The sequence below is a fragment of the Colletotrichum godetiae genome (assembly GCF_030913485.1).
Source record: "Colletotrichum godetiae strain CBS 193.32 chromosome Unknown BDP55scaffold_10, whole genome shotgun sequence".
Lineage (NCBI taxonomy): Eukaryota > Fungi > Ascomycota > Sordariomycetes > Glomerellales > Glomerellaceae > Colletotrichum > Colletotrichum godetiae.
In genome coordinates this window covers 138,154-166,037 of record NW_026851258.1, presented here as the reverse complement: position 1 = coordinate 166,037, position 27,884 = coordinate 138,154, and the positions used below count along the sequence as shown (strand labels likewise).

The window sequence follows — 27,884 nt, the reverse complement described above, 5'->3', positions numbered from 1 at the left end:
TCTCAATAAAGGGAGAGAGATTGGGCGGGGAAAGGAATGTTGCAAGCGGAATTGCTTTGGTGGCGGACCAGTTTAGCTTGGCCCCCCTTTGCCTCCCCCTCGGTCTCTGTTTCTTGCAGGTATCCGTACAGGATGGGGCCAGGAAACGTGTTGTACGGATGATTCGATTGAACAAGGCTCTTGGACCTCCTTTGATGTCTGATGTGCGCGAGATTCCGAATCGACAGGTATAAATCTGAAATGAGAAAGACTGCCTCGCAACGTCGAGCTGATTGAGTGGGATGGGATGCCAATGTCGCTATGTGGATGCCAAGACCAAGGGCCTGGGTGTTGTGACCGATGGGAGGTTGGAAAGTTGATGCGGTGGGCGGTGCACGAGATGCAACCAAGTCTCTCTGCGTGTACGAAGTAAGGACGAGTATTCGCAGATGGCGGAAAGAACTGATGAGGTAAGGTAGGTGATGCAGCCGATGTAGAGATCTACAGCCAGCTGCAGCGTGAGGGATCCGTACTCCGTACTTGGCAGCTGCAAAATAAATGTGGATAGGAAAGGGAAGCGAGGCGAGAGGCAAATTGGTGGATAACCTCAGTTAGTAGGTATCCGTACATGTATCCGTACCAAACACGAAGATGTCAAGGTGAAGATTGAAGGAGAGAAGCCACGGGCGATGCTTGATGCCAAGAAATCAAAACAGAAGCCAACCAAGCGTGGCTGCTCAACCCGCACAGATGCCGCTGCAAGCGTCGAAGGATTTGGATATGTTCCTTCGTTGTTGCCCTGGGTTTCTCTGTCCCCGTGCTGTGCAGTGCTTTGGTGCTTAGCCGTGTAGTGCTTGCTGTGCTTGCTGTGCTTGCTGTGCTGTGCTTGTTGTACAATCTTTTTAGAGTTTGGCGCCAAAGTACAACTGAACCCCAAGCATTGCTGTGTAATTGTTAGCTCCTCCTCCCCCGTTGATGTCCGTCGTTTGATTGATTGGAAATGCTTGGCGTGGAGATGAAGAGGTGAGGATAAGCCACAATCGCTAGGCCCGCGTGAGCATAGGTCCTAGAAAAACGGATAGGATGGGCGGCGAGGCTGGCTAGTCATCATCACAGAAACCAAGGAATCACTCAGAGTTTCCGACTACTCTCGAGTCTCTAGCAAATGAAAAGGGGGGCGGGGACGGACGGGTGGTAAGGCATTTCTTCTCCGCCGAGAAATGCCAGTTGGCCAAATCATGACTGGGTGCCGCCCGCCCTCCAGGTGACATTCCCATCAGAAGATTCAAGAGGACTGAGGAGGGAAACCTTCAAGTTTGGAGGACGTTTTGCACAGCCTCCTTTTCTCGAACGCCGTCCCTTGCCGGGAACCACCTTGTCGACCCCGGTGGGCGCGTGCGATTAATGCCGCCCAAATTTGCGCTTCATGCCGCGAGGTGAGAGGTCTAGTCCAAGACTCCCAAGACTCCAAGGTGAGTATGGGGGGCGGCGATGAGCACAGGCCCTAAAGGTAAATACTAAACCCGCCAAGACTGACTGAGGATGACAAGTTGTGACGACCGAGTTGCAGAATTGTATATTTCTGTATACACCTCATGTACAAGAGATGATATAACCGTTACCCAAGTGGCAATTGTCGGAAGCAAAGCGCTTCTCATTTATAACTCCGAAACAGAGCAGGTGCCCGACTGGGCAGCCGCTTTCCGTACCAAGGTACGGAGCATTCAACGTCATAAACACAATTACCTCCAGCTCTTTGCTCAAAAGTATCAAAAAGACAATTTGCCAAGGAAAGTCATTAGAGCCAGCACAGCCAGCATACCTCCGCTCATAACCATGTATTCCTCGTGCTCAGCCGCTTATAACTACTCCGCTCTTGTCCATGGTACCCCGTATCAGCAGACAAGTCCTGCTTGGAATACTTGCCGCGCCACGGCCTATCGTTCGCCTCTTCGAAAAAGTAGTGATTTGCACCGCTCGTGTACGCAACGCGCCACGGCACAACCAGATCCCTCTTGACCGGCCCGCCGCCGCAGCTGCCCTTGAGCTGCTCGCTCGGCGGCGAGTTGACGGCCAGCGCAAACAGGTTCTGCGGCTCTGTAAAGTCCGTCACCAGGCCGGAGCGGGAGAGGAGGTAGGCGAGGCAGATGATGTTGATCACAAAAACGAGGGCGAGGACGAGGTAGAAGCACTTTTGCCACTCAGCGCTGTGACCCGAGGTGTATTCCTGTGTGCGGATCGAGGCGTTGAAGGGGTCTAGGCTACCCGGCGCGCCGAGCTGCGTCTTTTCGTGGCGCCAGTAGTGTTCGAAGGGGGTGTTGAGACCGCCGATGATAAGTGTTGATGAGGCGTAGACGGCGAGGGCTTCGGCTATCGACGGGAGGAGGGGGTTGAGCTGCGGCTCTTGGAGGACGAGTTGGGTGAGGATGCGGGCGTTGGAGGCGTTGTTGTTTTGGGCTCCGCCGTTGATGTCCATTGACAGGCGCCATTGATCCGCAATGTTCTACGCAGAGACATGGGTGAGTAACAACGAAGAAAGTGACGAGCGAAAGGAGTTGTTAGGGGCTCCTTACCCTCCAGTCCGTCACGGGGGTAGATTCCGTGACTTCGGTGTGGACGTTGGTGTAGCTGTCCGTATCGTCGGGGTCATCGCAGTGCGCTTGCATGTGTGCTCCAGCTGTGCCCGAGATGTTGAAATGAGTTGAGCAGTTAGGTGACACCCAGGATCTCATCTCGCAAAGAGTATAATCCGTGATGGAAGCTGACTTTGTGAGTAAGTAGATAGCGTCGCCCACTACCGATGTGTTGGTTATCATGTTGTAGTCCTCAGGGTACTATCGGTTACTATTAGCCACTTCTTCGTTAATGTGCTCATCAGGATCACTTACAAGCGGGAACACCGGCGGCCGTCGCCCATAGTCCTCGCCCCAGCGAAAGATTTCATCCACCGACGTTCGATTCAGCCACTCAGTTTCCGAAGGGCTGGGAACATATCTCTCCCAGTCCGATGGACCGGTTTTCTGACCTGGAACTGTCGTGTGGTCGTAGTAAAACTCGGCAACGGGCCACGCTGTATAAATCAGTGGCTCCAATTCCTCGGGAGACATGTTGACACACATGACATTCAGTGCCGGCGAGACCACGCTCGCTCTGATGCCGTACTCGCCAACGCCTGATAAGTCATTCGGCTGAAGAATCTTGTTGACGGGATTCGTTGCTGCATCATAGACACTCGGGTGAGGCATTGCGAGTGTCACATTGTTAATTATCCTGCCGAACCGCTCGTGTTGCTCAGTCGTGTTACTATTGGTCGTCTCAATCCAAGTCGAAGTGAGAGTTGTGTTGTCGTACAGCAACGCCGTTCCAACTGGACGATCTTGAACGTCAACAGCAGCGCTTGTGCCGTTGCGATTGATGGCTTCCCAGTCACCTAGAAACGAGACCAAGTTGCGGTATGCTTCACACAAGTTGTCAGCATCAATCAGACAGTACATCGCCATTAGAAAGACGCCTACATTGACCAGCATATTGCACTTCAAGGCAAGCGTTTCCTGCGATATCAACACCCAATGGGTCACTATCTCGCAACGGTGTCGGGCAGGTTTCACGCGCATAAGGGGGGTTCATGTAGGACGCCAGGACATAGCCGCTCAATGTCTTGGTCTCCCACTCGCCGAATTTGAGTTTGGGCGTGATCATGGCGTCTGACGCAGTTGTGTAAAACGTTGAAGCAATGGTTGCAACGAGAGACACTACTCCGAGAAGGGTCATACCGGCGTACGGCAAAGTCTCCCAATGTGTGATCAGAAATCCAGGTTGCTATCAAATGTCAGACTAATCCGGCAACACGACACGACCTTGACTCACAATAACCCAGTTCCTCATTGTCATCTCAGCCAAGGTCATGCCCTCTGACCTTCTCACGAATGCGCGGCGTGTTAATACCTGACCGATAAAGGTAACAAACACGGTCACGAAAGATATTTCAATCGTCTTGGCGAACATTGCGCATACCAAAGATGCTGTTGCTGGTAGGATGCCACCGCTTGATGAGATTTGGGGGCCCCAACGCGGCTGCACAATAGCCACGACGAGCCAGAGGCAGCTCAGTCCTGTGGAGTAGAATGAAAGAATCAAGATGGATATTGAAAGCCAGTTATGCTTCTTCCTGTGAACATCATTCCGTGAGTCACAATAGGTCGGCGGACGGCCTCAATTGCGTGTCAGTAGTCACTCGGGATGGACTAGCTATACTGGGCACGGCTTACCGAATCTCTTATAAAATGCTTCCTCGTCGTCCATTGGATCAGGCTCTTCAAGAGAATTCTCATCACGTTTTGTTGAACTTTGACCAGACGTCGTTTGAAGCGGCCTGACCTGTTGCCGATTCTCTTCCTTTCCTGGAGTCACATGTCCTAGGTCTCCCATTTCCTCCGCCTCTAGGAGAGGCCATGGCTTCGAAGACTTTGGCGGATCATCCCACGCCATTGATGTTTTGCGCTTTGAAGTTGCTGTGTGTTTCCCGTCTGGAGACGACCAAGATGATAGTATGGGCGAGATTATGTCTAGATCTGACTCGGGTGACGACGGTGCGACTCGGCGTCCTGTTATTCGTGGTGGTGCAGGTCTAGGCTTCGGTGTACCTAGAAGGCCTTTGTTGGAACGAGGCGTGGCGGGCGAGCTGCTCTTAGAACCAACGGGGACGCGTGCGAAGGAGACTTGGTTGGTAGCTCCTTCCACTGATATGCCAAAGGGGTCTCTTCCGTAGAAGCTTGGCTTTTCAGATTGAGATGGGGCGGTGCTCTGGTTATGTGTAGTGCCGTTGAGGGTCGAAAGGTCCATGTCGAAACCAGGTGTCATTGGTTCATAGCCATCTTTCCGGGGAGGTGATGATGAAAGAAAGCCGTTTGGAAAAGAAGAGTTGCCATCTTGCCTTTGCGAGCCGAGCAGGTGAGTTTCCTCCGCCTCAGGGATGGGGTCTATGGAGAGGGAGACGTGACTACGATCGGTCTCTCCCATGATGGGTGGGTACCAGAGAATCTCAAGGTCCTGGTGTCACTACAGGGCAAACATCAAAGACCGACGATGATCCAATGAGACATGAAAAAGGGCGGTGGTTCCGTCTCTCCAAAGATTGGCGCAGCGTCTGGTTTCTGATGTGGTATCTTTGGATAATACGGGAGATGGATCCTTGGCGCCTGTGATGAGAGTTGGTTCCAATCGGGGGTATGTCGGCTGTGCCGACAGCAAGTCAAGCAATGCTTCTTGAGATACTGGTGGTAAAGGCGGAGGTGATCGTCTGGACGTCTGGACGTGCGGTGGATGCCAACGTCCGTTGAAGCCGTAATTACGTCGCGTACAGCGAGGTCTTGGTGTTGCGTAGCACAAGATGTGACACAGCACAAACAAATCAGAGTGTGTTGTATGAGACTCGCAAGGGGATGTGTATGAAACCTTGTTGGCTGGGTGTTGGAACCGTTTGTCGTCGTCTAGTTACGTTTCCTGGAACAGGATTGACGGAGTTCAAAGGGGCATCCTTCCGGGACGCGGACCGCAAACGGGTGCACAGGGAGACCAAAATTAGCATGCGAAAAAAAGGAACAGAATGGTGCATATGAGACTTCGTGGTGTCTGTGAGACCAAAGGCGAAAACAGGGAGAGGTATGATGAAGCAGTTGAAACATGAAACCAAATGTATTAGTTGGAAAGGGGGAAGAGAGGCTCTCCGAAGCTGGTTTATCTTGAGATTAAACCGACCTCAGCTTGTGGCCTAGGCAGGAAAACCGGATGGCATCGGGGAGGAAGAAGACTTCTTCATATGTGAGAGCCTCGACTGCTAGATGCTGTCAACTCCATCCTCCTGGCCCACCTCGCCTGTCGTGTCGAGGATCACTGCTTCAAACTCGCAGGGAATTCAGGTAGAATATGCAAGAATCCGGCGCGGATCTTCGGACACGTAGAGTGAACCTCTACCCCGTATCGCTGAGGCTATCTTACCTGACATAACGGTGCTCAGCCAGGGGGTGTTTGCTGGGAAAGAAGGCTAGCTTTCTCAAGCAACGGTGCATGAGCTGACGGAGAGAAGGGGGATTGGAGGGGGCTTCAAGCGGGAGAAGCGAGGGTCACCGCCGCCCAAACCTGCATAATGTCCGGGGGGGTAGTGCAAAGTCTGGATCGCGGCGCGGATGAGGCTAGCAATGGAGAGACTGTTGGTTAGGTCGGCCAGGGTGGCCGCATCCCGGAATCAAGGCTTGGCTCCGTTGGTTGGAGTCGTGGAACCTTGTCAGACTCTTCTTTTTCAGACGAGGCCGATGCAAGGGAGACGAACATGACGAACGTGGTTCGAGTGTAACAATATGTCCAAAGAACATGCCCCCCTCCCCCACGTCCATCTAGCTTGCGCTTATCGATCGGTTTGAGCTCTTGTAGCGTACGATGCAGGAGATGCTCGATGGGGGTAGATAGAGCGAGGCTGTGCGGCTGCGGCTTGCCGTTCGTGACCCAACTCCCAAGTTGTGCACCACACGTTCTCGTCACACGCATGATGCCGCATCCTCCTCCATGTTGTTTCTAATTTGGACCATCCCACCGCGGCGGAATCGTCCTAATCAAGCTAGTCCACCCACCGCGTGTGGTAGACCTTTCGGTCGAGGTTCTTGGTAAATTCCTCTTGTCACCGCTCCAAGATACCTAGTCATCGGGTTACGGGCACGAGCAAGGTACACAACGGGCGATCAACGACTCGCTGCCCTCTCCCAACAGATCGAGCGGCGTAGTGCTTACACGTGGGAATCTTCTCGTCTCATTTTGGTTTTCATTACTCTGTAACAGTGAAAGAAAGAAGCCACTGCTTACAATATCCTGATATCATCTATCAAACACCCTTCCCAGGATACATGCGCTTCGCCTCTGCGCCGATCGCCGCCAGCCTGTACACGTAAAGGTCCGCCCATGGTGATTAAATGCACAACTTCATAGCTCTCAAAATAGCATCAGCAGCTTATGCTCGGACTGCACCTGCTCGTCTCGACGCCTGGCTTCCAGCGCCAGCCCTTCTTTGAGAATTCGGCTTGTTCAACGTGTACTTGGCGAAGGCGCGTGCCAATGCCTTCTTGCAACTGACCTTCTGGCTTCCGACGAAACTTTCGACAATTACGGCAATGGCTCTGTCAGTATCCTCTGCCTTACAGTACTCTGAGAGTCTCATCTTTGCGAAGGCCTCGCTAATACGGATAATGGCTTCGAGATGACGTACCTGTGGTGATGTTAGTTGGCTTGTTATTTCGGGGTGTCATTTGGAACTACTCACGGTGATGGGATATGCGCCAGTTGCCAGGGATTCTCTTCTCATATCGGCGAACAGGCGCGCAACCTTGTCTTCGTCCATATTGTACAACTTGGGACTGACACGATCGCGCGCATACAGAATGTACTTGCGAAGGAGTGCTTGAGGGATCTCGCCCTCCTTCCTCTGCGATTCTGCTTGCGTTTCTTGGTTCTCTGACTCGTGCTCGACCTCCATCGAATCCTCCCCGGGTTGTGATGTCGATGGATGGCTGCGGCTGTGAGAACCAACGATAAACCGAGCAAGACGCTCGTCCTCTTCAGGCTCAACTGTATCCCGGACGACGCAAAGAATGTCGAAACGAGACAAGATAGGCTCTGTGAGTTCAACGTTGGCGGAGAAGGGGATTGTTGAGTTGTATCGACCGCCAATAGGGTTAGCTGCAGCAATGATACCGCAGCGAGCCTGAAGAGTCGTGACGATACCAGCCTTGGAAATGGAAATAGTCTGCTGCTCCATGGCTTCGTGAATTGACGTCCTGTCCTGGTCATTCATCTTGTCGAATTCGTCAATCAGGCAGGTGCCCTTATCGGCAAGCACCAAAGCGCCGCCTTCGAGAGTCCACTCGCTCGTCAGAGGGTCTCTCCGGACACTGGCCGTCAAACCAACGGCACTGGCTCCCTGTCCCGTTGCAAAAACGGCACGATGAGCCGTCTTTTCCACATACTTGAGGACTTGGGACTTCGCCGTACCGGGATCACCCAGCAACAGAACGTTGATGTCTCCGCGGACTTGGTGAGAGCCTCGCCCTACTTTCGCAACACCTCCAAACAAGGACAGCGCCACCGCCGTCTTGATATCATTATGACCGTAGATACTCGGCGCCATGGAGTTGACAATCTTCTCAATGATACCGGGTTCGCGAGACAGCTTGCGGATCTCATTCTCATCCTCTTCAGTCATGCGGAAGCCTGCAAGTTGGTCGTGGGACTTGACAACGTTGTTTGCCTCCAGAATAGTGGCGAAAACAGGGAATCCGTTCTTGTTGTTCAACTGAGCGTCGTAGTTATTTCTGTATACGCCAGTCACCTCAATCTCTTCACCAGGCTTGGCCTTGTCGATAAGGTCCCAGAGAAGGATGACGTCTCGGTGGCGAGGCAAGCGACCTGCTGGGACTGTGCCAGGCGACTCCTGGAGGGTGAGCTTCTGGTAGTTACGGTATACCGTCTTTTCAGAGTTCAGAGTGAAGGGGCCTCTGGACTGGCAGGCTTGGCAGTACGAAACTTTAACCTCGGTATTCGCTTCTTGTTGGAATGGGCCGAGTGTGACGCCGCACTTGGTGCAATCGAATTTGACATACTTGAGCTGAGGGAAGACGCCGGTTCTCTTCGTGACAACTCCGCTGACACGCACCAAACAGTTCAAGTGTGATTGACGAAGCTGTCTCAGGGTATAGTGAACGGGAAGGTCGAAAATGCGGACGTGGATTTCGGAGTGGATACGCTCGTAGTCGGGGTAGTGAAGGAGCACGACATCCATGGCAACCTCATCGAAGAGCTTGAGCATCTCGGAGGGTGCGTTGGCCAAGAAATAAGCGAGAATTGCCTTGGATGTAGAGAGTTCTTCGTAAGAGACTTCAAGAGACTCAGCGTTGATCTCACCAAGGGTACGAATGCGGTTTCCGTAGACAGAGGAGCCGTGATCGTCGGTGTACTCTGTCAAGAAAGCTTTGAACTCTCTCTTGATGGTCCGCTGCACGAATGGTTGGGACACCCATTCCGTCAGACTAGCCGCCTTGACATCCTGCAGGGCCTCGAGAGAAAGCTCTTCATCCATGATGTCGGCATCCATGTCTTCATCGGGATCCTCGTCGTAACGATGGCGCCGACGTCGGGGTTGAGCCGAAAGGTCGATGTCGCCTTCGTCATCTTCTCCAGGCAGGAACGCGGCAGGAACTCGTTGGCGTCGAGCGACTTCTCTGTCTCTACGATTGAGCGTGGCCTCGAGCCGTCTTCTCGCAGCTAGGTCCATGTCTCCGTATTCGCCCTCGTCGTCGATGTCGAGAGCTTCGTATCCATCATCGTCCCTGGCTCTGTAGTCTACCTCGAATCCCTCACGGAAAAGGTCGACTTCGTCTTCGGCCATTTCATCAAGTTCGTCCAAGTCATCCTGAATCTCCGCGTCGTCCTCAATGTCCTCGTCGTCGTCCCCACCGTGTGCCATGAGAGGAGCGGGAGGCGATGAGGGCATAGGACTCGAAGCTGGGCCGATTGATGAGCCATCGTCGCCATTTGTGCGACCACGCTTGCGACTCGATTGTGCGGCCAGTCCTCTGTTGGCAGAGCTGGGGTTGCTTCGAAGGGGAGAACTGCATAAACGATTAGCGATGAAGTCTTTTCCTCATGTACCACAGTGGAGCGACTCGTGTCAGGGCCGACTGCAGCAATACCGTGAGCCTTACCTCATGGCGGCGGTGTGTCAAGAAGGCTCTGTGAACTGAATCGACTATCCTTCTAGACTGCGGAGGTTTGTGACAAATTCGACAGAAGCGGATGTGAAGAAGAGGGGGGATGCAGAAACGGGGAGAAGGAGTGGGATGAAATTACTAGAGGGCCCCATCCACGTCGCCAGGGGGAATCGCGTCAGGAGTGAGCGCGTAAAGTGGCGCTTTGCCTAAACAGGACAACGCGTAAATGGGCAATTGTGGACAGCTGCGAGGAAAGTGCAGGGTACGTATCTGACGTATTACCATCCCCAAACGCGACTTCTCAATGGTGCTGCTCTGCTTCCATACCTTCGCTGTCGCAATCAATCGATCTGTGGATTTTAAATCCATTTCTTTCGCCATTCTTTGACGATTGCTCCAACCATTCAGGAATCATTCGATCATCTGGAGTTCAGATTGCGCATTTCTCACAATGTCAATGGACCCCCCTCCACCACCTGCTCCGGCTGGCGACGCTGATGTGCCGGTCGTCGCGCCGAAGACGACACGCAGCGAAAGCTTCTCGTCACAGAAATCCACCGACTCTCAAACTGCTGCTGAGTGCGCCATTCTTTCATATCCACCAGTGTTGAGCCTCGGCTGACAGCTGTCTTTCGCACAGATTCATTAGAGACCAGATGCAACTAGAAGCCGACGCGCGCGAGGCTCTTCCCTATGTTCGTCTTACCGCAACTCCCTTCTACTACAAGATCAGCCATCCTAACTTTCTACAGAGCATCGAAAGCTGCACCAAGATTCTTGGTTCCCTTCGCCAGAGTGTCTTCGCCTGCCTTACCTGCAATCCTCCGCCCGCCGATTCGAAGGACCCTTACGATGGTGCAGGAGTTTGCTATGCTTGCTCTGTCCAGTGCCACGGCGAGCACACCCTCGTCGAGATATTCACCAAGAGAAACTTCACGTGCGACTGCGGTACTAAGAGATTCCCGTCTACCAACCCCTGCAGTCTGCGCATCAACCCTGCGACTAATACCAAGGGCGGCGTGCACTCGGAGGAGCCGGACGCGAACAACAAGTACAACCAGAACTTTAGGAACAGATTCTGTGCGTGCGAGTGTGATTATGATCCGTTTCAGCAGAAGGGTACCATGTTCCAGTGCTTAGGACTGGGTACGTCCGAGACAGGCGGCTGCGGCGAAGACTGGTACCACCCTGGCTGCTTGGTTGGAATGGGGCCCAATTGGTTTGAGGGCATGAAGAAGGAAAATCCTACAACTGGGAAGGATCCCGCAGAGGCCACACCTTTGCCCACAATCTCGGAAGATTCAGAAGCGCACCCCGGGGACAAAGCCACAACCGCCAAGAAACAGGATGAGGATGGGGAGGACGAGGACGAAGACCCACCGATGCCCCCCGGCTTTCCAGGCGAAGATGACTTTGAAGCATTTTTATGCTACAAATGTGTTAACGCCAACCCGTGGATCAAGAAATATGCGGGCGCCAAGGGATTCCTACCAGCGGTCTTCTCGACGCAGAAGAGCGCAGATGCATCAGGCACAGAGGAGACAGCCAAGAAACGAAAGGCAGAAGAGGATGTCGACTTATCAAACACTAAACGATTCAAAAGTACTTCTGGGTCAACCGAGGACGAGCTCGACAGCAGTGCTCCGGAAGTCAAGCAGGAGACTCAGGAGGCATCGTCCGCTACCTGCCGGTGGGCTGCACTTCCATCACCACCGGCTGAAGAGTTCTCGCTCTTTATGACAGAGGACTTTCGCAACAACATCTGTCGATGTTCATCATGCTATCCTAATCTAGACCCGCACCCACAGCTTCTGGAAGAGGAGGAAACGTACGAGCCGCCTCTGTCTGACGGCGGAATCTCGGAGCACGGGGGATCCACAAATGGCAGCGGCAGCCTACTAGATCGTGGAGAGAGTGCCTTGCGCAATGTAGATCGTGTCCGTGCAATCGAAGGCGTCATGGCGTACAACCATCTGAAAGACCAGCTGAAGCCGTTCTTTCAGCAATTTGCAGAGAGCGGCAAAGCGATCGGCGCAGAGGACATCAAGTCTTACTTTGCTAAACTCAGAGGCGACGATCAGGCCATCAAGGATGCGGGAGGGGCAGCGAATGGGTCAAAGGACGAAGAGAATGACCAGCGTCGGGAGCAAAGTGGCTACTGATCTACCTGGGTATCACGGTCTCCTTGGCACTTTAAGTTTTGTTGTATGATAGCGTGTATGCCGGATTCGGCTTGATGTCGACCGGCAGATGACTTGCCACAAGGATATGGTTCATGAGGATATAGGCCCTTCTTCAATTGAGATCATCTGGGTTGAGCTCACCCAGCTCCGAATATTAATTTCATTTTTCTAGAAGACCGAGTGCTGGGTCAAGCTCATCTCGCGCCTCCTTGAGAAGCTTATCACATTTCAACCTCATCTTGAAACTGCCCACGCTCAACGCTTCTGCGTACCTGGCCGGTCGCTCTTTACTAGGTAAGGGGTTATGAGTGCAAAGTAGAATATTGGCTACTCAGACATGAAAGGTGTGCCTATCGCGGTGCCAACTCTCCAGGTTGCAGGCCATACGACAACCAGCTGCTTATGTTCTATGGCGCTGTGAGCACATGGCTAAAGTAAGCTTCAGGCTCGATTTTTTGTCACAGGACAACGAGCATGAGGGCTTCTTCGAAAAAAGCCCCCCGTGCACCCTCAAAACGCGTCATGGCTATTCCAAGTAAAGTATGTCAGCCATGATGGCCGCAGTGAGGCTGGTCTGAGTTTGACATCGGGGTACACACTGTTGACGTGCTTCCTATCCAGAATGGCATCGTCGATTTTTGATCTTGTTTTGAAAAAGCTGGGAGTTATAAGGTAGACTAGTCCCATTGATGAAGCCGAATTTAATGGATCAGTTCCAAATCTCCTCCTGCTCATGCTCGTCGAGAGGTCTCAACTCTCGAGATCTTCTTGAACATTTCGGTTACTTCCTGGACTTCCGAACCACAAACCACTCGGACCTTGATTATCCTCTTCTACGGGTGAATTCATATACATCATTTCCTCGCTAGAGCGTGGCACCAGAATCACCACGGGCCAGGCTTGCGTGAGGACCTTGGTTGGCACTTCCCGATACGGCGCCAATCCGGCGGCGGGACTTGGGGCTTTCAAGATGGCAGAGAGCAATTCTCTCTGCCATCTTGAAAGCCCCATTTCTGATATTGAGCTCAAGGAATAATGTTGTTGAACGTCGAGTGATTCCTCGGCATGGCTGGATCTATCATGTTTGGTAGAGAGAAAGAAGATAGCTGTCTGGGATGAGCGCGAGTGGAAAGAAGCCTTGGAGCAACTGCCACTCGTGTAGCCGTAGAGACCCGGAACGCCCTTTCCAAACCTTGTGAAGTCTCGATCGTCTCATGACCTGTATCCTGCCCATAAACCATCTTTGTTATCGTTACATGAGTCGATCAGAGTGGTCGAGTGCCGTGGAATTTTCGTCCCGCCCCTCCTTGCTTCCATCGGGATGCCCGTCCTTCGAAGCTGCTGCGTTCCCTTCATATAAACCGAGTGCCCACCTCGGCTTTCATCATCTTGTCACTTCTTTCCCCAAAATTCGTTCCCTAATCTCGCCACTTTCACCCTCATTCTTTGTATTTTCCTCTATCCCGGCCTTTCCATGATGGCTCCTAAAAAGGAGGCAACGATGTTGGAGATGAGGGCCACAAGATCGCCCAGCGACCAAGGCGTGTCCGATCCTATTGACGCCGCCGAGGGTGCTAAGCTCGAGCGGAACATTTCCATTCGGCATATGGTATTCATGGCGCTGGGTGGTTCCATTGGTGGCGGTCTCTTCGTCGGCTCTGGTGCCGCTCTGGGCTCTGGCGGACCTCTGTCTCTCGTTCTCAACTTCGCTCTCGTCGGCTTCGGCGTAACGTGCACCATGGGCTGCCTGGGCGAACTCGCCGGTGGGTGTTCTTCCGCAATCTCTATCCCTTAGTCCCTCCCAGTATCGACATGCCAGATCGCAACAATAGCAAAAAGCTGACATGTTGTCGCAGCCGCGTATCCTGTAGCAGGCGCCTTTTACGAGTACTCGAGACGCATGATATCGGAACCCTGGGGATTCGCAATGGGCTGGAACTTCGTCTTTAACTGGCTCATTGTCTTCCCTTTCGAGCTCACGGTGATCGCGGCTCAGATCAAGTACTGGGCCCCAGACTTGCAGCCTGCCTATCTGATAACACCAATTCTGGTCATTCTGACCGCGACCTCGTTCCTTGGCTCCAAATGGTTCGGCGAAATTGAACATGCCCTCGGCATCGGAAAAGCCCTCGCTATTACCGTCTTCATCTTTGTTGCAATCTTCATCATCACTGGCGCTGTTCCATCGGATCCCCGGTACGTATCTTCTGCTTGAATCGCAGCTTCGATCAAATCAATCTGACCTGTCATAGACACGGAACAGGAGCCAAATTCTGGCACGATCCAGGCGCTGTGAAGAATGGCATATCGGGCTTCTTCCTCGTCTTCCGAACCGCCGGCATGTCGTACGGTGGCACGGAGCTCCTAGGCCTGACGGCTGCTGAGTGCAAGAACCCCCAGAAAGCCCTACCTTTGGCGACGAAGATCGTATTTGGCCGCATCTTCTTCTTCTATATCATATCGCTTCTCTTGCTCGGTTTCGTTGTCCCATCCAATGATCCTGGTTTGGCCTCGACCGGTCACGGTGCCAAGTATAGCCCTTTCACGCTTGCAGCAGAACTCGCCAACATCCAGCATCTCCCAAGCTTCTTCAACGCCCTCATCGTCTTGGCAATCATTTCCATGGCCAACACTAGCATCTTCGCTGCCAGCCGAGCCTTCCAAGCTATCTGCGAAAGGGGCATGGGCCCTCGGTGGGGAGCCACCGTGAAATGGGGCGTGCCTGTATACGCCTTCGCCATCACGTCCGTTTTTGGTCTCCTTGCCTTCGTCAACCTGGCACCCGGCGGCGGCGCCATCTTTGACTGGCTATTGAGCCTTTCGGGAGCTAGCAACTACTACACGTGGGCATCCATCTGCGTCAGTCATATTCGTTTCCGTAAGGCATGGGCCGCGCAAGGCAATGACACCAACCAGCTTCTCTGGAAAAGCCCTTTTGGTGTTTGGGGCGGCTGGGTTGGACTCACCATTTGCATCATAGGGCTCTCTGCAAATGTCCTGACGGCAATCTGGCCCGTCGGTGGCCACGATGAGCAGGCCATCATCCGCGACAACATCGGAACGGTGATCCCGATCATATTGTATATCGGCTACTGGGTTTGGCAGTCGAGAATCATGAAGGTGAAGCAGCCTGTACTCGTGCCATTAGATGATATGGATGTGCAGACCGGTATCCGTCTGCTTGACGATGTCCCTATCTCGGACGATACGGGGTTCACTTTAGTCCGTGATGAGAAGTGATTTGTGCCGTCGAAGTACAGCTATAACGCTGAGCTGACTGACCGCATCGGTCAGGGGATTGAACGCCGAGAACCAGTCGGGGTCGAAACAAGTGTACCTTATGTTTCCTTAGTAGTTTAGTAGTTGAATAGCCACAGTAATAGTACACAAAGGGCAGTCTCATTAGGAGTTTTGTTTCGTTTCAACAAACCATTAATTAATGTATTCGTGAAAAAGAGACCAAGGCCAAGGTGCTTGGCCAGCATGACATGAGGTATATCGCGATCGCCCATTTGCTTTGCAAGCGATTCTCCTTTCCAGCAATCCCCAACGCCGGTAACTTTTTACCCAGAATGCTCCTTACGCCACCACAATTCCGATGGCATGCTTCATAAAACAGGTACTAAATGCATTATGTACTGCCTCACTGGCCAGAAGAGCCAGTGCTCGAATTCGCACTCGAGGGCCTCGGTGGCGGAACAGGCATGCTCATGGGGATGCCCAGGTCTCTCTGCATTGGGACGCCGCCCATCATGCTAGATTCCGGCGACTGCGGACGCGAGTACTCGTCACCCATTTGCTGGCTCCCGGAAAGTTGCTCCTGTGCCGCTCTCTTCTCCAGCTCCCTCAAGCGCTCCTTTTCCGCAGGGTCGATAAGATCGTCGTCGTCACTCCAGCACGGGTCCTCGTCGCTGACCTCGGGCATGGCCATGCGCTTCCAGAACCGAAGCTCCTGGCGCGCGGCCACATCCTCCACGCGCCGATCCCACCGCGTCTCGTCCTCGTCGTACTTGCGGCGGAACTTGCGGAGCACCTCGTTGGCCTTCCCCGCGCGTTCCTGCATATCCCAGATCTGTTCCCGGAGTCTGCTATTCTCGGCGCGGGCCTCGGCGAGCTGGGATCGGTACGAGCGGTGCCATGCGGCGACGTCGGTGACGTGCTTTGCCTTGTATTCGTGTAATTGCTTCAGCATTGCGGCGAAGACTGTCGCGTACTGGCTGAGGAGTGTCGCGTTAGCGTCGCGGCTGTATTTCGCTTTTTCGAGTGATTCGGAGAGGATGGAGATGAGGGTATCGAGATTCTGTTCTTGAGCTGGAGAAGCGTGTGTCAGTAACGAAGTTCGAATGTATTTAAGACATATGCGCGTGGGCGAGTAAGGGCATACCGAGGATGTCGTCTGCAGCGTTGTGAATGAGGTCGTCGTTACCCATTCCCTGCGTCCTCGCGCGGCTGCGCACCCTGCCAAGACCAGAGACTATGTCTTCTGTGACGCGACGGTTCTCCGTGAGTTGCCTGCTAAGCTCCTCGACCATGCCATAGATGTAGTTGAGCTCGGCCTGCTGGCCAGCCGGGGTGGGCACGCCGCCCATGCCGTTGGGCACATTGCCGCCGTTCATTCCGTTCATGAGGACGAACTGCTGGTACTGCGCGTGGGCGAGGGCTTGCTGGGCGGCGGAGAGGGATTGCGCGTTGGCGGACGACGCAGGCGAAGGAGGTTGCGGCGGCTGGAGGGCGTGTTGTAGCTGTAGCTGCTGTTGATGCTGTTGCTGTTGTTGCTGTTGCTGCAGCTGGAGCTGGCGAGAGGAGAATTGGACCTGCTGCTGCTGGGACTGGTGTTGCGACTGGTTGTTGGAGCTGAGGATGGGGTTGAAAGCGAAGTCGTTGGAGGTGGAAGTGGGAAAGTTCATGGCCCTTGGTGTCTCTGCCCGCTTGCGAGGAAGGAGGGGGGGTGGGATTGTGGGTTGGGTTGCACAACTGGCGGGCAGCTGTCGTGAGTGAGATGGTGCTCTGCTCTCGTGCTCGCTTCTGTGTTTTACCCGGAGGTCAGCCGGGGACGGGGTGACAGCGCCGGCGCCGCTGCCACAAGGAAAAAGGTGACCTTGATTGACAAGACACTTTCTGAGGGGTGGAGCTTATCTGGCGCGCGTGTGTCTGGGTGCGGGTGCGACGGGCCTCCTTCGTGGGATGTATCTGTTCTCCGTACCGTTTTGGGTTTGGAGTGGTAAAGAGAGGGTGGACGGGGGCAGAAGGGGGTGTGATTGCTGCGAGACGCCCATGGTGGATGTGATATTGACTTAAGCGGATCAAGTGAACAAGTTAACTGAGGATTGAGGCGCTAACGTAAGCGATACTTTCTTGGGCGAGTTATGCACAAAACGGCTATCAGTCAACTGACGACCAGCCGCTCCCCTATCCTTCGTCTCATTCAGTCTTTTCTTCCTTGAATAAAAGCCCAAGAAACACGGTGCCCAAGTGGGAAAGAAAAGCAAGAACCACTTTCAATCAGTAGACAACTAAAGACCACTCTTCCTTTGCAGCCATTCGGTACCAAGACTAGTTCTCGTCAATGTCCATGTGGCTGTTGAGGACTGAGGCCTTGGGCGTGACGTCGCAATCCTCGCCATCCTCGTTGACCGTATCGTCGACCTCATCGTCAGTAGCGAGAGCGAAGTTGACCATGATGTCCTTCATGTTCGCTACGTCCCTGCCAGCGAGTGTAAGGGTTTTGTCGAGGTGACCGCGGCTTCGCTTGCCGTTGGCCTTGGTCGGGGTAGTCGGAACACCAGTGTTGATGGGCTCATAATATTCGGGCCCAGGGCCAAGGGGTCGAGGGCCAGCGGGCTGAACCGAGGGACGCTCAAGCGTGACCGACTTCGAGGCCGACGCGATACGGACACGGTTCATCTGATGACGAGTGGACGGCGAGTTGTCTTCCTCGATGTCCGTGTCGGCAAACATGACCGTGGGAGCTGTTTTGACGCTGCGAGGGCGACCAGGAGTCTGGATGCTGTGGCCCTCCTCATAGCGGAAGCCAGGAGGGGGAGTCGAGGGGCCGCGCTCGATGTCGGGCTTGTCGATGGCCATAGCAGAGGCGGCCTCAGGGCTAGCGGTAGCCTTCGTCTTGTTGCCGAGACCCAAGTAGTGCTTGGGGCTAGGATCGAAATTCAGAACCTTGGCAATACCAGAGCCTGACTTCTTCGCACCAGTGCCCTTTCCATCATGGACGCCGTCAGAGATACGGGGAGCCTTGACCGTACGCGGAGTTCCGACAGCGTGGTTAGGCTTGGTCGGGGTGGCAGCCGGGTCTTGAAAGCTGGCGGAAGGCTCGAAGTCGCAAGCGCCATCAAAGCCGTAGACCGAGGTCATGCTAACGTTGTCATCAGGAACGTGGGCCATGTTGATTCTAGTACGATAACGGTCGTGCTCACGAGCCAAGCGGGCGGGCAGAGGCTCGTTGTACTCGCGGGGGTTTTGATCTTCGGCGTCGTACTCTGGGTGGCCAAAGAGGTCCTCTTGAGTATCTTTAGGCAACTCGCTCACCTCGCTCTCGTCAGAGTCGAAGCCAAAGGGGTCCGCGTCGGTAACTTCGGGCAACTCATGGAGCTTGTCCGTGTCGGAGTCAAAGCCAAAGGGGTCCGCTTCAGTAACTTCAGGCAGCTCGGGAAGCTCATCAAAGTCAGGGCCAGAGTCATCGGAAGGATCCTGGGCCATATGATCAGTCGCAGGCGAAATAGTGCCGCGAACATCGTCGGGGCCCTCGTTCTCATTAATGCCAAGAGACGCCATTTTTGCCCTTTATTCTGCTTTGGGAGTTCCGTGGTCGAGCTTGACTTTATGAATTAGGCTCCGGCTAGACAACAGTCAGCTAATAGTAAAAGGTAAATCGAACTGAGACTTACAGACTAGAATTTCCAGCCTGATTGATCCTCGAAGTCAGGAGGTTCGGTAAACCGAAGATGAGCTCAGATGACGATAGGTTGAGGGTCTGTCGATGAAAGCCAAACCACTTGATGAGGGGCTTCGGTCGAAAAATGTATTCTCAATCAGAGCGTTGCTGAGAATCGCGTTCGACTCCAGGGTAAGGGGGCAAGGAGAAAAAAAGAGAAAAAGCAAAGTGACTGATGATTATTGACGATGATGCCTTGCTAAACGCGAAGGGAGTCGTTTGCTAAGGGGAATTCAGGTCTGGTGATTCGCGATCCGGCGCCAACAGTCGAGGAGACTCGAGAGGACTTGCCAGTCGAAGGTTGGCTGCTCGAGAACGTATCGTCAGAATATCATCAGAATGGCAAAGGCCTGATGATGGGAAAAGATGTATCTCAAACTTACTCGAAGGATGGATTCCCTTTGACAGCGGAAGTTATTGATGTTTTGACCCAGCTTCTTTGAGGCGAGGAAGAAGGGAAACAGAGGGTTGGGTATGCTCCAGAAAGATTCGTTATTTTGCAGCTTTGTGGAAGATGGTGCCCTCATCGTGGGGCTCAGTTAGAGATGCCCCAGGAAGATTTGTTATTGTCTGTTCTTTTTGAGGCGGGTGCTCCCCTCATGACAAAGGGTTGGACTCGCCTCGGGTAGACCTGTCATTGTTCGTCTACATGGAAGCGGGAGATCTCATCGTGGGGCCCCAGTTCGATGTCCTCCAGGAAGATATGTGATTGTTCGTCTTTTCGGAGGCGAGTGCTATCTTCGTGAAGCCCAGTCTGGGGGCTTTAGATCTGCCTCAGGGGGATTAGATAGTATTCGTCTCTATAGAAGCGAGAAATCTTTCAATGGAGCCTAGCTACCGCGGAGAGGTAGGAGGCATTAGTCGATCCAGGCTTTCTCGCTGCGTCGGGGAAAAGCCATGTTACCGGAGCACATGAACCTCAAAATTGTATTGGAATGTGAAAGACGATCTTGGAGGAACTACCCGATACAATACGAAAAGTTCAGGGCCACGGTCGATGGTCAAAGTGGTCTATAGACTGAGCTATCATGTTTGAGTTGGTCACGAGAATCTACAATATGACTGTGTCTTGTCCGAAGAAGCTGAAAACATCAAACTAAGCATACAGATCAAGGAAGTGTCGACACCCACCTCGCAGATTGGTGGATCAGAAGAACGAACGGTCCAGGGCTGCTCCAAGGCACACATAATCACGGTCAGCCTTGCCAGGAGACAGCTATGTAGGACAGTGATGGCGACTTTGATGGGCAGAGACAAAAGAATCTTCATGCTAGTCTCCATATCAATGGACCATATCAATGGAGTGATTTTTTGTGGGTGTTAGTAGATATTTCTTAGATAGAAACCTAAGCATGGATGTATGATGTCACATGAAAAAAGTATTGTCTACTATGTATGCAAAACACACTCGACTTGACTCAACAGGGCATTGAATAATTACTCGATTTATGTCATCTTTTGACAAGTTATGGTAGGTAGCTGATATTATTCAGTTTCTCATCCCATTCTCATAGGAATCCTCTTCCCCAGACAACTAGTGATGTTCCCAGTGAAGGCAGTCAGAGAAAGAAGATGGGAGCCAGATGTCTCCAATAACGTAGGATGAAGTTACCCAACGTTGAGACCAGAGGAAAGTAGTTGAAATACGCGATGAAAAGCGACTATCATTCTACCTCGGGTTGCTTCTTCATCCTAACCCATCGGAGTTACATCTGCTTGGCACATCAGATCCTCCCGACGATGTGGCCGAGGCCTTGCTCACCTCGGCCGATTGCAGTCTTGGATGCTGGTAGCTCCAAGTTTGGAATCCGGGGGAAAGCAAGGTTGAAGTAAGCAGGCGAAGCCACGCCAGAGAGAAGCTTGCGGAGAACGACAGGAAAGGGTCCAAGGAGCAGAGAATGTCAGAGGGTGAGCTTGCGGAGACTCCGCCGCCGGACCAAGTTTACCGGGTGGGCACCGGTTATTTAGCGGGTGCGGGGTGATGCGGGGCCTCCAGCTTCCCCGCCATCCGGTCAAGCCACCATTCGGGCCGTTGGACACCCCATCCCGCCCCGTCCTATCCCATGCCAGAGAACCAGTAAGCCACTGTAGTGTAAGAAACAAACGAAACATGAACAGAAAAGATTGGATCAGTTCTTTCGCCTTCATAGTCTCGTTTCAACCCCCCTCCATCCCCTTGACACCACCAATGACAGCTCATCCATGCTCACAGCTACCCTTGCACAGGGCAAGCAGCAAGCTTACACTAGCGCCGCTCTAGCATGATGCGTTTTCTCCATCTCAGGCTTATCCCCCGCTGCAGTCGGCGCAGATGCACATCATCATCCCACCCCAAAGTCCCGTAGCCTCCAACTGTAGAGCCGGTGGACTGCGGGGAAGTCGAGCTCAAGGACGAAAAATGAACAGCGTGACCTTCCGTACCGCATATTTCCTGCCTTGTTCTTTTTTGTTCTGCTGTTCAGACTGGTAGACACGGCCTTACCTCGCTCCATTACTCGCTCGCGCCATTCAATCAAATAGACTTCTAGCCGCAAATGAGCGGTCCTGAACCTTGGCGAGCTACGCGCCAGGAGAATACGACATGGACCAGGCACCCCCAGGGAGCTCCGGACACAGCAGATGAAAGACTGGATGACGTTCATGCTCTGGTCCAGTGGCCCTGCACCTATCACGGGCCATCCGCAAAAGTCGCCTAAAAAACTATGCGTGAAAGCCTAATTAGGTAATGGGGACCTGGGAGCTTTCGGGATGAACGGTTGGAGAGCAGGAGACGTTCGTTGCCGCCTTCCAGCGGGGTCGCATATTCCAACTAACACTCTGAGCCAATGTAACGATGCATTAAGGTCCTTTGATCTGCAAAGCGACACCGAGTATAAAGTCCGCCACCGGGCCATGTCGTGTGCTGCCGTCGAAGCTTCTCTTGTCCTGTTTGCTCATACTCTGCCAAGCTTGTCAACATGGCGAGAAAGCTTTCTATCCTCGGACTACTCAGCGCGGTAGCTTCAGCTGCTGTGATCCGCAGAGACTACCCCAGTGACGACGCGCTTTCGGCATGCCCGGGCTACAAGGCGTCTAACGTTCAGCTTTCCTCGACTGGATTGACAGCGGACCTGTCACTGGCCGGAGAAGCATGCAATGCATACGGAACCGATCTGACAGACTTGACTCTGACTGTCGAATACCAGACTGGTGAGTTTCCCAATTTCTTCTGGCCATTCCATGGCACCCCTGTGCCTTGCGGACCGATGCTCAGACATACTGCAGATACCCGTCTCCACGTCAAGATCCAGGATGCCGCGAACCAGGTGTACCAGATCCCCAATTCTGTGTTCCCCCGGCCCGAGGCTTCCAGCTTGACCATTGCAGAGTCAAAGCTACAATTCAACTACACGGAGAATCCCTTCTCCTTCAGCGTGAGCCGTTTAGATACGGGCGAGGTCCTCTTCGACACCTCTGGAGCCAACATCGTCTTCGAAAGCCAGTATCTCCGCCTCCGGACCAAGCTGCCCGAGAACCCCAACCTATACGGTCTGGGCGAGCATTCGGACCCCTTCCGTCTGAATACGACCGACTATATCCGCACGTTGTGGTCTCAGGATTCGTACGGCATTCCCTCTGGTGCTAATCTGTATGGCAACCACCCCGTCTACTACGAGCACCGCAAGAATGGCACACACGGAGTCTTCTTCTTGAACTCCAACGGCATGGATGTTTTTATCAACAAGACGGAGGAGTCTGGGCAATATCTCCAATATAACACCCTCGGCGGAGTCCTCGACTTCTACTTCGTTTCCGGTCCTTCTCCCATTGAGGTGGCGCAGCAGTATGCTCAGATCACCGGCCTGCCGGCCATGATGCCATACTGGGGCCTGGGTTTCCACCAATGTCGTTACGGATACCGCGATGTCTTTGACGTTGCTGAGGTGGTCTACAACTACAGCATCGCCGAGATTCCCCTCGAGACCATGTGGACTGATATTGATTACATGGACAGGCGAAGGTAAGTAATAGTGACCTGCCTCCCACTCTTGGACATAGACTAACAACCCGCAGAGTCTTCTCTCTCGACCCTGAGCGCTATCCCCTGGCCAAGGTTCGCCAACTCGTCGACAAGCTCCACGAAAATGATCAGCACTACATCGTCATGGTAGACCCTGCAGTGGCCTACGTTGAGTCACCCACCCTGCAACGCGGCATCGACGACAACATTTGGCTCCTCCGTAGCAACGGTTCTGTCTGGATTGGCGTCGTCTGGCCCGGTGTTACTGTATTCCCCGATTTCTTCGCAGAGAATATCACTTCCTACTGGAACAATGAGTTTGCTCAGTTCTTTTCGGCCGACAAGGGAGTCGACATTGATGCTCTCTGGATCGACATGAACGAGCCATCAAACTTTCCCTGCTACTTCCCGTGCGACGATCCTTACGGTTCCGCTGTTGGATTCCCTCCCGAGCCACCAGCCGTCCGCGAGAACCCCAGACCTCTCCCTGGCTGGCCTTGCGATTTCCAACCTCCTGGAACCGACTGCGGTAACAACCAGACCAAGCGATCTGATGTTCTCGTCCGGAAGCAGATGTCGCCTAGGATGGTGCCTGCCGGGCAGACGTTCGACAACTTGATCCTCGCGGAGAGACAATCATCGGGTGATCAGAAGGGCTTGCCCGACCGTGATCTTCTCTTCCCCAAGTACGCCATCCACAACAAGGCCGCCTGGGACACCGAGTCAAACGCAGCCCGTGGGGGTATTTCCAACAAGACTGTGAACACGGACGTGATCCACCAAAACGGCCTCGCCATGTACGATACTCATAATCTCTACGGCTCCATGATGTCCTCAGCCTCCCGAGTTGCCATGGAAGCACGCCGCCCAGGTCTTCGTCCCCTCATCATCACGCGCTCCACATTCGCCGGTGTCGGAAAGCACGTAGGCCACTGGCTCGGCGACAACCTTTCCAACTGGCAACAGTACCGCGTTTCCATCTCTCAGCTGATGCAGTTTGCTGCCGTCTACCAGGTGCCCATGGTCGGATCCGATGCTTGCGGCTTCGGCGACAACACCAACGAGCAGCTCTGCGCACGCTGGGCCGCCCTCGCCGCCTTCTCGTCATTCTATCGTAACCACAACTCCATTGACAGTATCTCGCAGGAGTTCTACCGCTGGGACACGGTGGCCGACAGCGCTCGCAAAGCCATTGCCATCCGCTACCGCCTGCTTGACTACATCTACACGGCCCTGTACCAGCAGACCAAGGACGGTACTCCGCTCATCAACCCAGTTTTCTACCTTTACCCAGAGGACGAGAAGACGTTCGGTCTGGATCTTCAGTACTTCTACGGTGACGCCGTCCTCGTCGCACCCGTGACGGAAGAGAACTCGACTTCAGTTGATGTCTATCTTCCTGACGATGTTTTTTACGACTGGTACACCCACGAGGCTATCCAGGGCACCGGTGCCACAATTTCCCTGACAGACAAGGACTACACCACAATCCCGCTCTTTATCCGCGGCGGCACGGTGCTGCCTCTGCGTGCGAACAGCACCATGACGACGAAGCAGCTGCGCGAGGAGAACTTTGAGCTCTTGATCGCGGCTGGAAGGGATGGCACTGCAAAGGGTCAGCTTTACCTTGACGATGGTGTTAGCGAGGAACAGGCGGGTGTCACGCTCGTCACCTTTGATTACAAGGACGGCAAGGTTTCCGTGGATGGTGAGTTCGGGTACTCGACGCCACTCAAGGTGTCCAAGGTTACGCTTCTCAGCGGAGGCAAGACTGCAAAGAGACAGGAAACTATTAAGACGGTTGCTGTCGAGTATCCCCTGACTGGACCGTTCGTGATCGAACTCAACTAAGATGGGCCACTCGGACGCAGCGTGATGACTTCACTTTTTTTCTCATGTATATATACTTGTTGTGTGAATATCATTAACTTCACTTGCCTACACTCTCCTCGTGAAACCTTCCCCCACCTTCTCGGCTCGCGTGACATTCTGCTTAGTTGACCGGCACGAAAATGCGGTCAATGTCAGCAACCCACGACGAATCCGAGCTGGCAATCTTGATGGTGTTTGCAGATGCAGCCGTGAGGCTACAGAACACGGAGCTGCTCCCGGGGGTATTCCCATCTGAAGTCGGCAAGAAGCCAACAGTCTGCGAGACACCGTTGCACGTCACCGTACCCCACCGCTGGCTCGTATCACCGTTCAGATGCTTCACCCGCACCGTCGTCTTCCCGGAAGCCGTAACACTCACACCGGAAAAGGTCACGCTCCCTCCCGCTGATCCGCCGACGTATCCTGCAGCCGCGGAGCCACTGCACCCCGTGCACGCAACGCTCTTTGCGCCGCCCGCGAGCGTCGCCGTCTCGCCCTCGTACGAGGTCTCGCTGGGTCCCGCGGCAAAGGTGCCCGCGGCGACGTTGGGGACCCAGTTTACGCGGTCGGCGAGGGTGATTGTGGTTCCCGAGATGGCGAGAGGCAGCCAGACGTAGGTGCTTCGCATGAGGTTCGTGCTGACCCAGCGGTCGCCCATGTAGATTGCCGTGTCGCCTAGGGGCAGGATGTAGGTTGTTTGGCTGGTGTACGTCTTTGAGCCGACGGTGGCGAAGGTGGCCCAGGAGGACCAGGGGCCTGCGAGGGAGGTTGCGTAGGAGTAGACCTTGGAGGGAGAATGTCAGTTTTTGCTGAACGTGGAGACGGGGTGGATGAGGAGAGTAGTAAGGGATTTGGTAGAGAGCAAGAGAGACGCGTACGTTGTCGTTCGGGTCCCAGCCGGTGAGCCTGCTTCCGAACATGAAGTAGTATCCATTCTTCTTCCAGATAGCCGGGGCCTCGATGTTTTCGGCCCAGAGATAGACGTTGCGCGTGACGTTGAGGTAATCCGAGCTCAGGGCATCGATTCGGAGACCATTGGGTCGCTGTAAGTGTTTACTCTGTTAGTTATCTAGCTCGTCTATCACGCACACACTCCTCGTCGAGATGGGCACGGGGACGAAGAAACTTACATCCTCCGTCAACAAATACGCAGACCCATCATCATCCTGAAACAACCCGATATCACGACTCTGGAACCCCAACGGCTGCCAACTGCTGAGATACGTATACTTGCCGCACACCGTATCGCTCGTCGCGACGCCGACCTTGGCCTCGCCGTAGTTGCTGCTGTCAATGTGCATGTACATGACGTACTTCTTTGTCGAGCTATTATAAATCACCTTGGGACGCTCCACGACCCGCGAGGGGCCCAGGTCGCCCGCCGCCGTGGTGCGCGAGAGCAGAGCGCCGACGTAGGTCCACTCGACGAGGTTGGTGGACGAGTAGCAGTTGATGTTTTGAAAGGCTGACCCTTCGGTCTTGTCTTCGCCTATGAGGTAGTACGTTGAGCCTACTTTTGTCACGCCTGCGCCGTGGGCTTGAATGTGGCGGCCTGTGTTGGTCTGTCAATTCGTTCACCGTTATGAGTTAGCTGGTGATTTTTCTTTTTGGGCACCCGTTCTGTTGAAACTTGGAGCTGAGGAAAACAATGCTGGGGGGAGGGGGTGTTCGTTTTCTTACCGCTGACCATGTCCCGCCAGAGATGATTTGGAGCGTAGCCTGCGCGAGACCCGCGCCCGCGAGAAGGGAGGCGAGGCCGTTGAACAGACGCATCGTGAAAGAAGACTCGGTGCCCGTCAAAGCCAAAGTGTGTGTATGTATGTACACCACTGCAATGGGTTGAAGATTCACAAACCAACTCCTCGAAATCGTGTGCCCTCCCCCAGTCTTCATATACTTTGCCCTCATCCTCTACACAGTCCGTTCCCCCGGATACACACAATCAATAAACTAGCCATCATCCATGGACACCATTGTACCGCGGTTCGTCCATTTCCCAATTATCCATAGTAACTACAACCCACCTTCTCCCCTCCTAGGCTCCTACCTACCTTTACCCCGCCGGCTCCGGGACCCCCATGTCTATCAGATACCGTTGTATTCGAGTGCATCTCAAAAGAAGCTTTCCTCCAGCCTACTACGGCTTAGTCCCCCTTCCTCGTGTCCCGGCCCCCCGTTTCTCCATGCCCGCCGATACGATAAAGTAAATGATTACTAGAAACGGCTAACTCGGCCGGAAAATTAACAAATCCTTCCAATCGTCACTCAGCGCTTCAAAGTTCAAAGCCCCCATTTCGGATCGAGAGAGGGAGGAGGCGAAGGTGGTTCGTGTCACTAAACCAATATCATTGTCATGTGCTCAACCATTGACGTCTGCTTTGGGGAGCACACACCTCTCAAAGAAGCCTCCGTGCCCGATCGGTGCCTGGCGAAATATTACGTAGGGGCACCGGTATCATGTGTGTAAGACGATTCAAGGGCCAGGGGGAAGCTAGTTTTCCCCGCATTTTGGCTGCAACGTCAAAACCAGGCGCGCCGCTGCGCATCGGGCATCGGCGGATCTACAGGAAACGAGTTCAAGTGAACCACCGGGGGGGGGCTTCGACTACCGGGCAAGTGCCAGGCCCGCTCCGGGAAGGCTCTCAAAAGCTTAGTATGGTGATACGCAACAACACCATGCAGACGGATCATCGTGGACGGGTGTGAGTCCGTCCCGGGAGCCCCCCTTGCTCCCTGGCCAAGCTCTCGGGGCCCGCTCTACAAAGCTGGGCGGAAGAAGATCAGACGACCAGCACAGGACTGACACGGTTGTAGAGAAAACGGGGACCGGGGGATTGTACAGGCACGGTGCATGGATCTTCAAGATGGTTTCTTTTGTCTTGGCTAAGATCTTGTCTGCCCTTTTGTTCTCTTGATTCCCTATTCTTCTCCCACGCTTGGTGCTTGCAAACGAAGCCAACCAGGCTGGCTGCCCCATCATCGCTAAGTAGGCGAGCTCTGAGCCAGGAAGAGGCGAAATATAATCGAAGAGAATGAAAATCGTTCATGTGTCTCGTCAGTCGTACCCGATAAACTCCTTCCAATCGTTCATGACGCCGTAGTATATAAGGTCGAATAAATTAGTCCGCAACGCCCACACCAGTTTCCGGTTT

General features: G+C 53.8%; 9 protein-coding genes across 9 annotated transcripts; 3 read left to right on the top strand and 6 right to left on the bottom strand.

Moving 5' to 3' along the window:
- Positions 1-1,807: 1,807 nt before the first annotated feature.
- Positions 1,808-4,467, bottom strand: BDP55DRAFT_726114 (uncharacterized protein; the record flags this gene model as incomplete). Its single annotated transcript, XM_060579096.1, has 6 exons — positions 1,808-2,482; positions 2,553-2,813; positions 2,868-3,436; positions 3,495-3,798; positions 3,847-4,190; positions 4,248-4,467. The coding sequence occupies 6 exons, from the start codon at positions 4,465-4,467 to the stop codon at positions 1,808-1,810; spliced, it is 2,373 nt and encodes a 790-aa protein (XP_060432421.1).
- Positions 4,468-6,665: 2,198 nt separating this feature from the next.
- BDP55DRAFT_28245 (MCM2/3/5 family protein) lies at positions 6,666-10,196 on the bottom strand. The gene is made up of 4 exons (XM_060566485.1): positions 10,059-10,196; positions 9,726-9,782; positions 7,289-9,632; positions 6,666-7,234 (listed from the first exon to the last, which is right to left on the bottom strand). Exons 2-4 carry the CDS (start codon positions 9,728-9,730, stop codon positions 6,980-6,982), a joined length of 2,604 nt encoding a protein of 867 aa, XP_060432420.1. The 5' UTR covers positions 9,731-9,782; positions 10,059-10,196; the 3' UTR covers positions 6,666-6,979.
- BDP55DRAFT_654996 (putative zinc finger in N-recognin-domain-containing protein) lies at positions 10,023-12,088 on the top strand. Its single transcript, XM_060574290.1, has 3 exons — positions 10,023-10,310; positions 10,372-10,426; positions 10,484-12,088. Exons 1-3 carry the CDS (start codon positions 10,183-10,185, stop codon positions 11,891-11,893), a joined length of 1,593 nt encoding a protein of 530 aa, XP_060432419.1. The 5' UTR covers positions 10,023-10,182; the 3' UTR covers positions 11,894-12,088.
- Positions 12,089-13,111: 1,023 nt separating this feature from the next.
- On the bottom strand, positions 13,112-14,149 carry BDP55DRAFT_28015 (uncharacterized protein). The gene has a single exon (XM_060566470.1). The coding sequence runs from the start codon at positions 14,019-14,021 to the stop codon at positions 13,299-13,301; it is 723 nt and encodes a 240-aa protein (XP_060432418.1). The 5' UTR covers positions 14,022-14,149; the 3' UTR covers positions 13,112-13,298.
- BDP55DRAFT_654988 (histidine permease) lies at positions 14,088-15,323 on the top strand. The gene has a single exon (XM_060574289.1). The coding sequence runs from the start codon at positions 14,255-14,257 to the stop codon at positions 15,152-15,154; it is 900 nt and encodes a 299-aa protein (XP_060432417.1). The 5' UTR covers positions 14,088-14,254; the 3' UTR covers positions 15,155-15,323.
- On the bottom strand, positions 15,324-17,199 carry BDP55DRAFT_654987 (uncharacterized protein). Its single transcript, XM_060574288.1, has 2 exons — positions 16,299-17,199; positions 15,324-16,225 (listed from the first exon to the last, which is right to left on the bottom strand). Exons 1-2 carry the CDS (start codon positions 16,819-16,821, stop codon positions 15,558-15,560), a joined length of 1,191 nt encoding a protein of 396 aa, XP_060432416.1. The 5' UTR covers positions 16,822-17,199; the 3' UTR covers positions 15,324-15,557.
- On the bottom strand, positions 17,200-18,130 carry BDP55DRAFT_654985 (uncharacterized protein). The gene has a single exon (XM_060574287.1). It carries the CDS (start codon positions 17,996-17,998, stop codon positions 17,468-17,470), a length of 531 nt encoding a protein of 176 aa, XP_060432415.1. The 5' UTR covers positions 17,999-18,130; the 3' UTR covers positions 17,200-17,467.
- Positions 18,131-21,817: 3,687 nt separating this feature from the next.
- BDP55DRAFT_691993 (family 31 glycosyl hydrolase) lies at positions 21,818-24,711 on the top strand (the record flags this gene model as incomplete). Its single annotated transcript, XM_060577053.1, has 3 exons — positions 21,818-22,049; positions 22,125-22,860; positions 22,914-24,711. 3 exons carry the CDS (start codon positions 21,818-21,820, stop codon positions 24,709-24,711), a joined length of 2,766 nt encoding a protein of 921 aa, XP_060432414.1.
- A 142-nt stretch (positions 24,712-24,853) lies between these two features.
- Positions 24,854-26,505, bottom strand: BDP55DRAFT_726107 (galactan 1,3-beta-galactosidase; the record flags this gene model as incomplete). The annotated part of the gene is made up of 4 exons (XM_060579095.1): positions 24,854-25,516; positions 25,611-25,775; positions 25,863-26,294; positions 26,413-26,505. The coding sequence occupies 4 exons, from the start codon at positions 26,503-26,505 to the stop codon at positions 24,854-24,856; spliced, it is 1,353 nt and encodes a 450-aa protein (XP_060432413.1).
- Positions 26,506-27,884: the final 1,379 nt, after the last annotated feature.

What these genes read in the sequence shown, in the direction of transcription:
- BDP55DRAFT_28245 (XM_060566485.1), bottom strand. An exon ending in CTGGCGCATATCCCATCACC is followed by an intron (nt 7,235 to 7,288) that starts GTGAGTAGTTCC and finishes ACATCACCACAG; the next exon opens with GTACGTCATCTCGAAGCCAT.
- BDP55DRAFT_654996 (XM_060574290.1), top strand. Translation starts at nt 10,183, where the DNA reads ATGTCAATGGACCCCCCTCCACCACCTGCTCCGGCTGGCGACGCTGAT. An exon ending in GACTCTCAAACTGCTGCTGA is followed by an intron (nt 10,311 to 10,371) that starts GTGCGCCATTCT and finishes TCTTTCGCACAG; the next exon opens with ATTCATTAGAGACCAGATGC. An exon ending in CGCGCGAGGCTCTTCCCTAT is followed by an intron (nt 10,427 to 10,483) that starts GTTCGTCTTACC and finishes AACTTTCTACAG; the next exon opens with AGCATCGAAAGCTGCACCAA.
- BDP55DRAFT_28015 (XM_060566470.1), bottom strand. Translation starts at nt 14,021, where the DNA reads ATGTTCAATTTCGCCGAACCATTTGGAGCCAAGGAACGAGGTCGCGGT.
- BDP55DRAFT_654988 (XM_060574289.1), top strand. Translation starts at nt 14,255, where the DNA reads ATGTCGTACGGTGGCACGGAGCTCCTAGGCCTGACGGCTGCTGAGTGC.
- BDP55DRAFT_654987 (XM_060574288.1), bottom strand. Translation starts at nt 16,821, where the DNA reads ATGAACTTTCCCACTTCCACCTCCAACGACTTCGCTTTCAACCCCATC. An exon ending in CGCTGCAGACGACATCCTCG is followed by an intron (nt 16,226 to 16,298) that starts GTATGCCCTTAC and finishes ACGCTTCTCCAG; the next exon opens with CTCAAGAACAGAATCTCGAT.
- BDP55DRAFT_654985 (XM_060574287.1), bottom strand. Translation starts at nt 17,998, where the DNA reads ATGGCCATCGACAAGCCCGACATCGAGCGCGGCCCCTCGACTCCCCCT.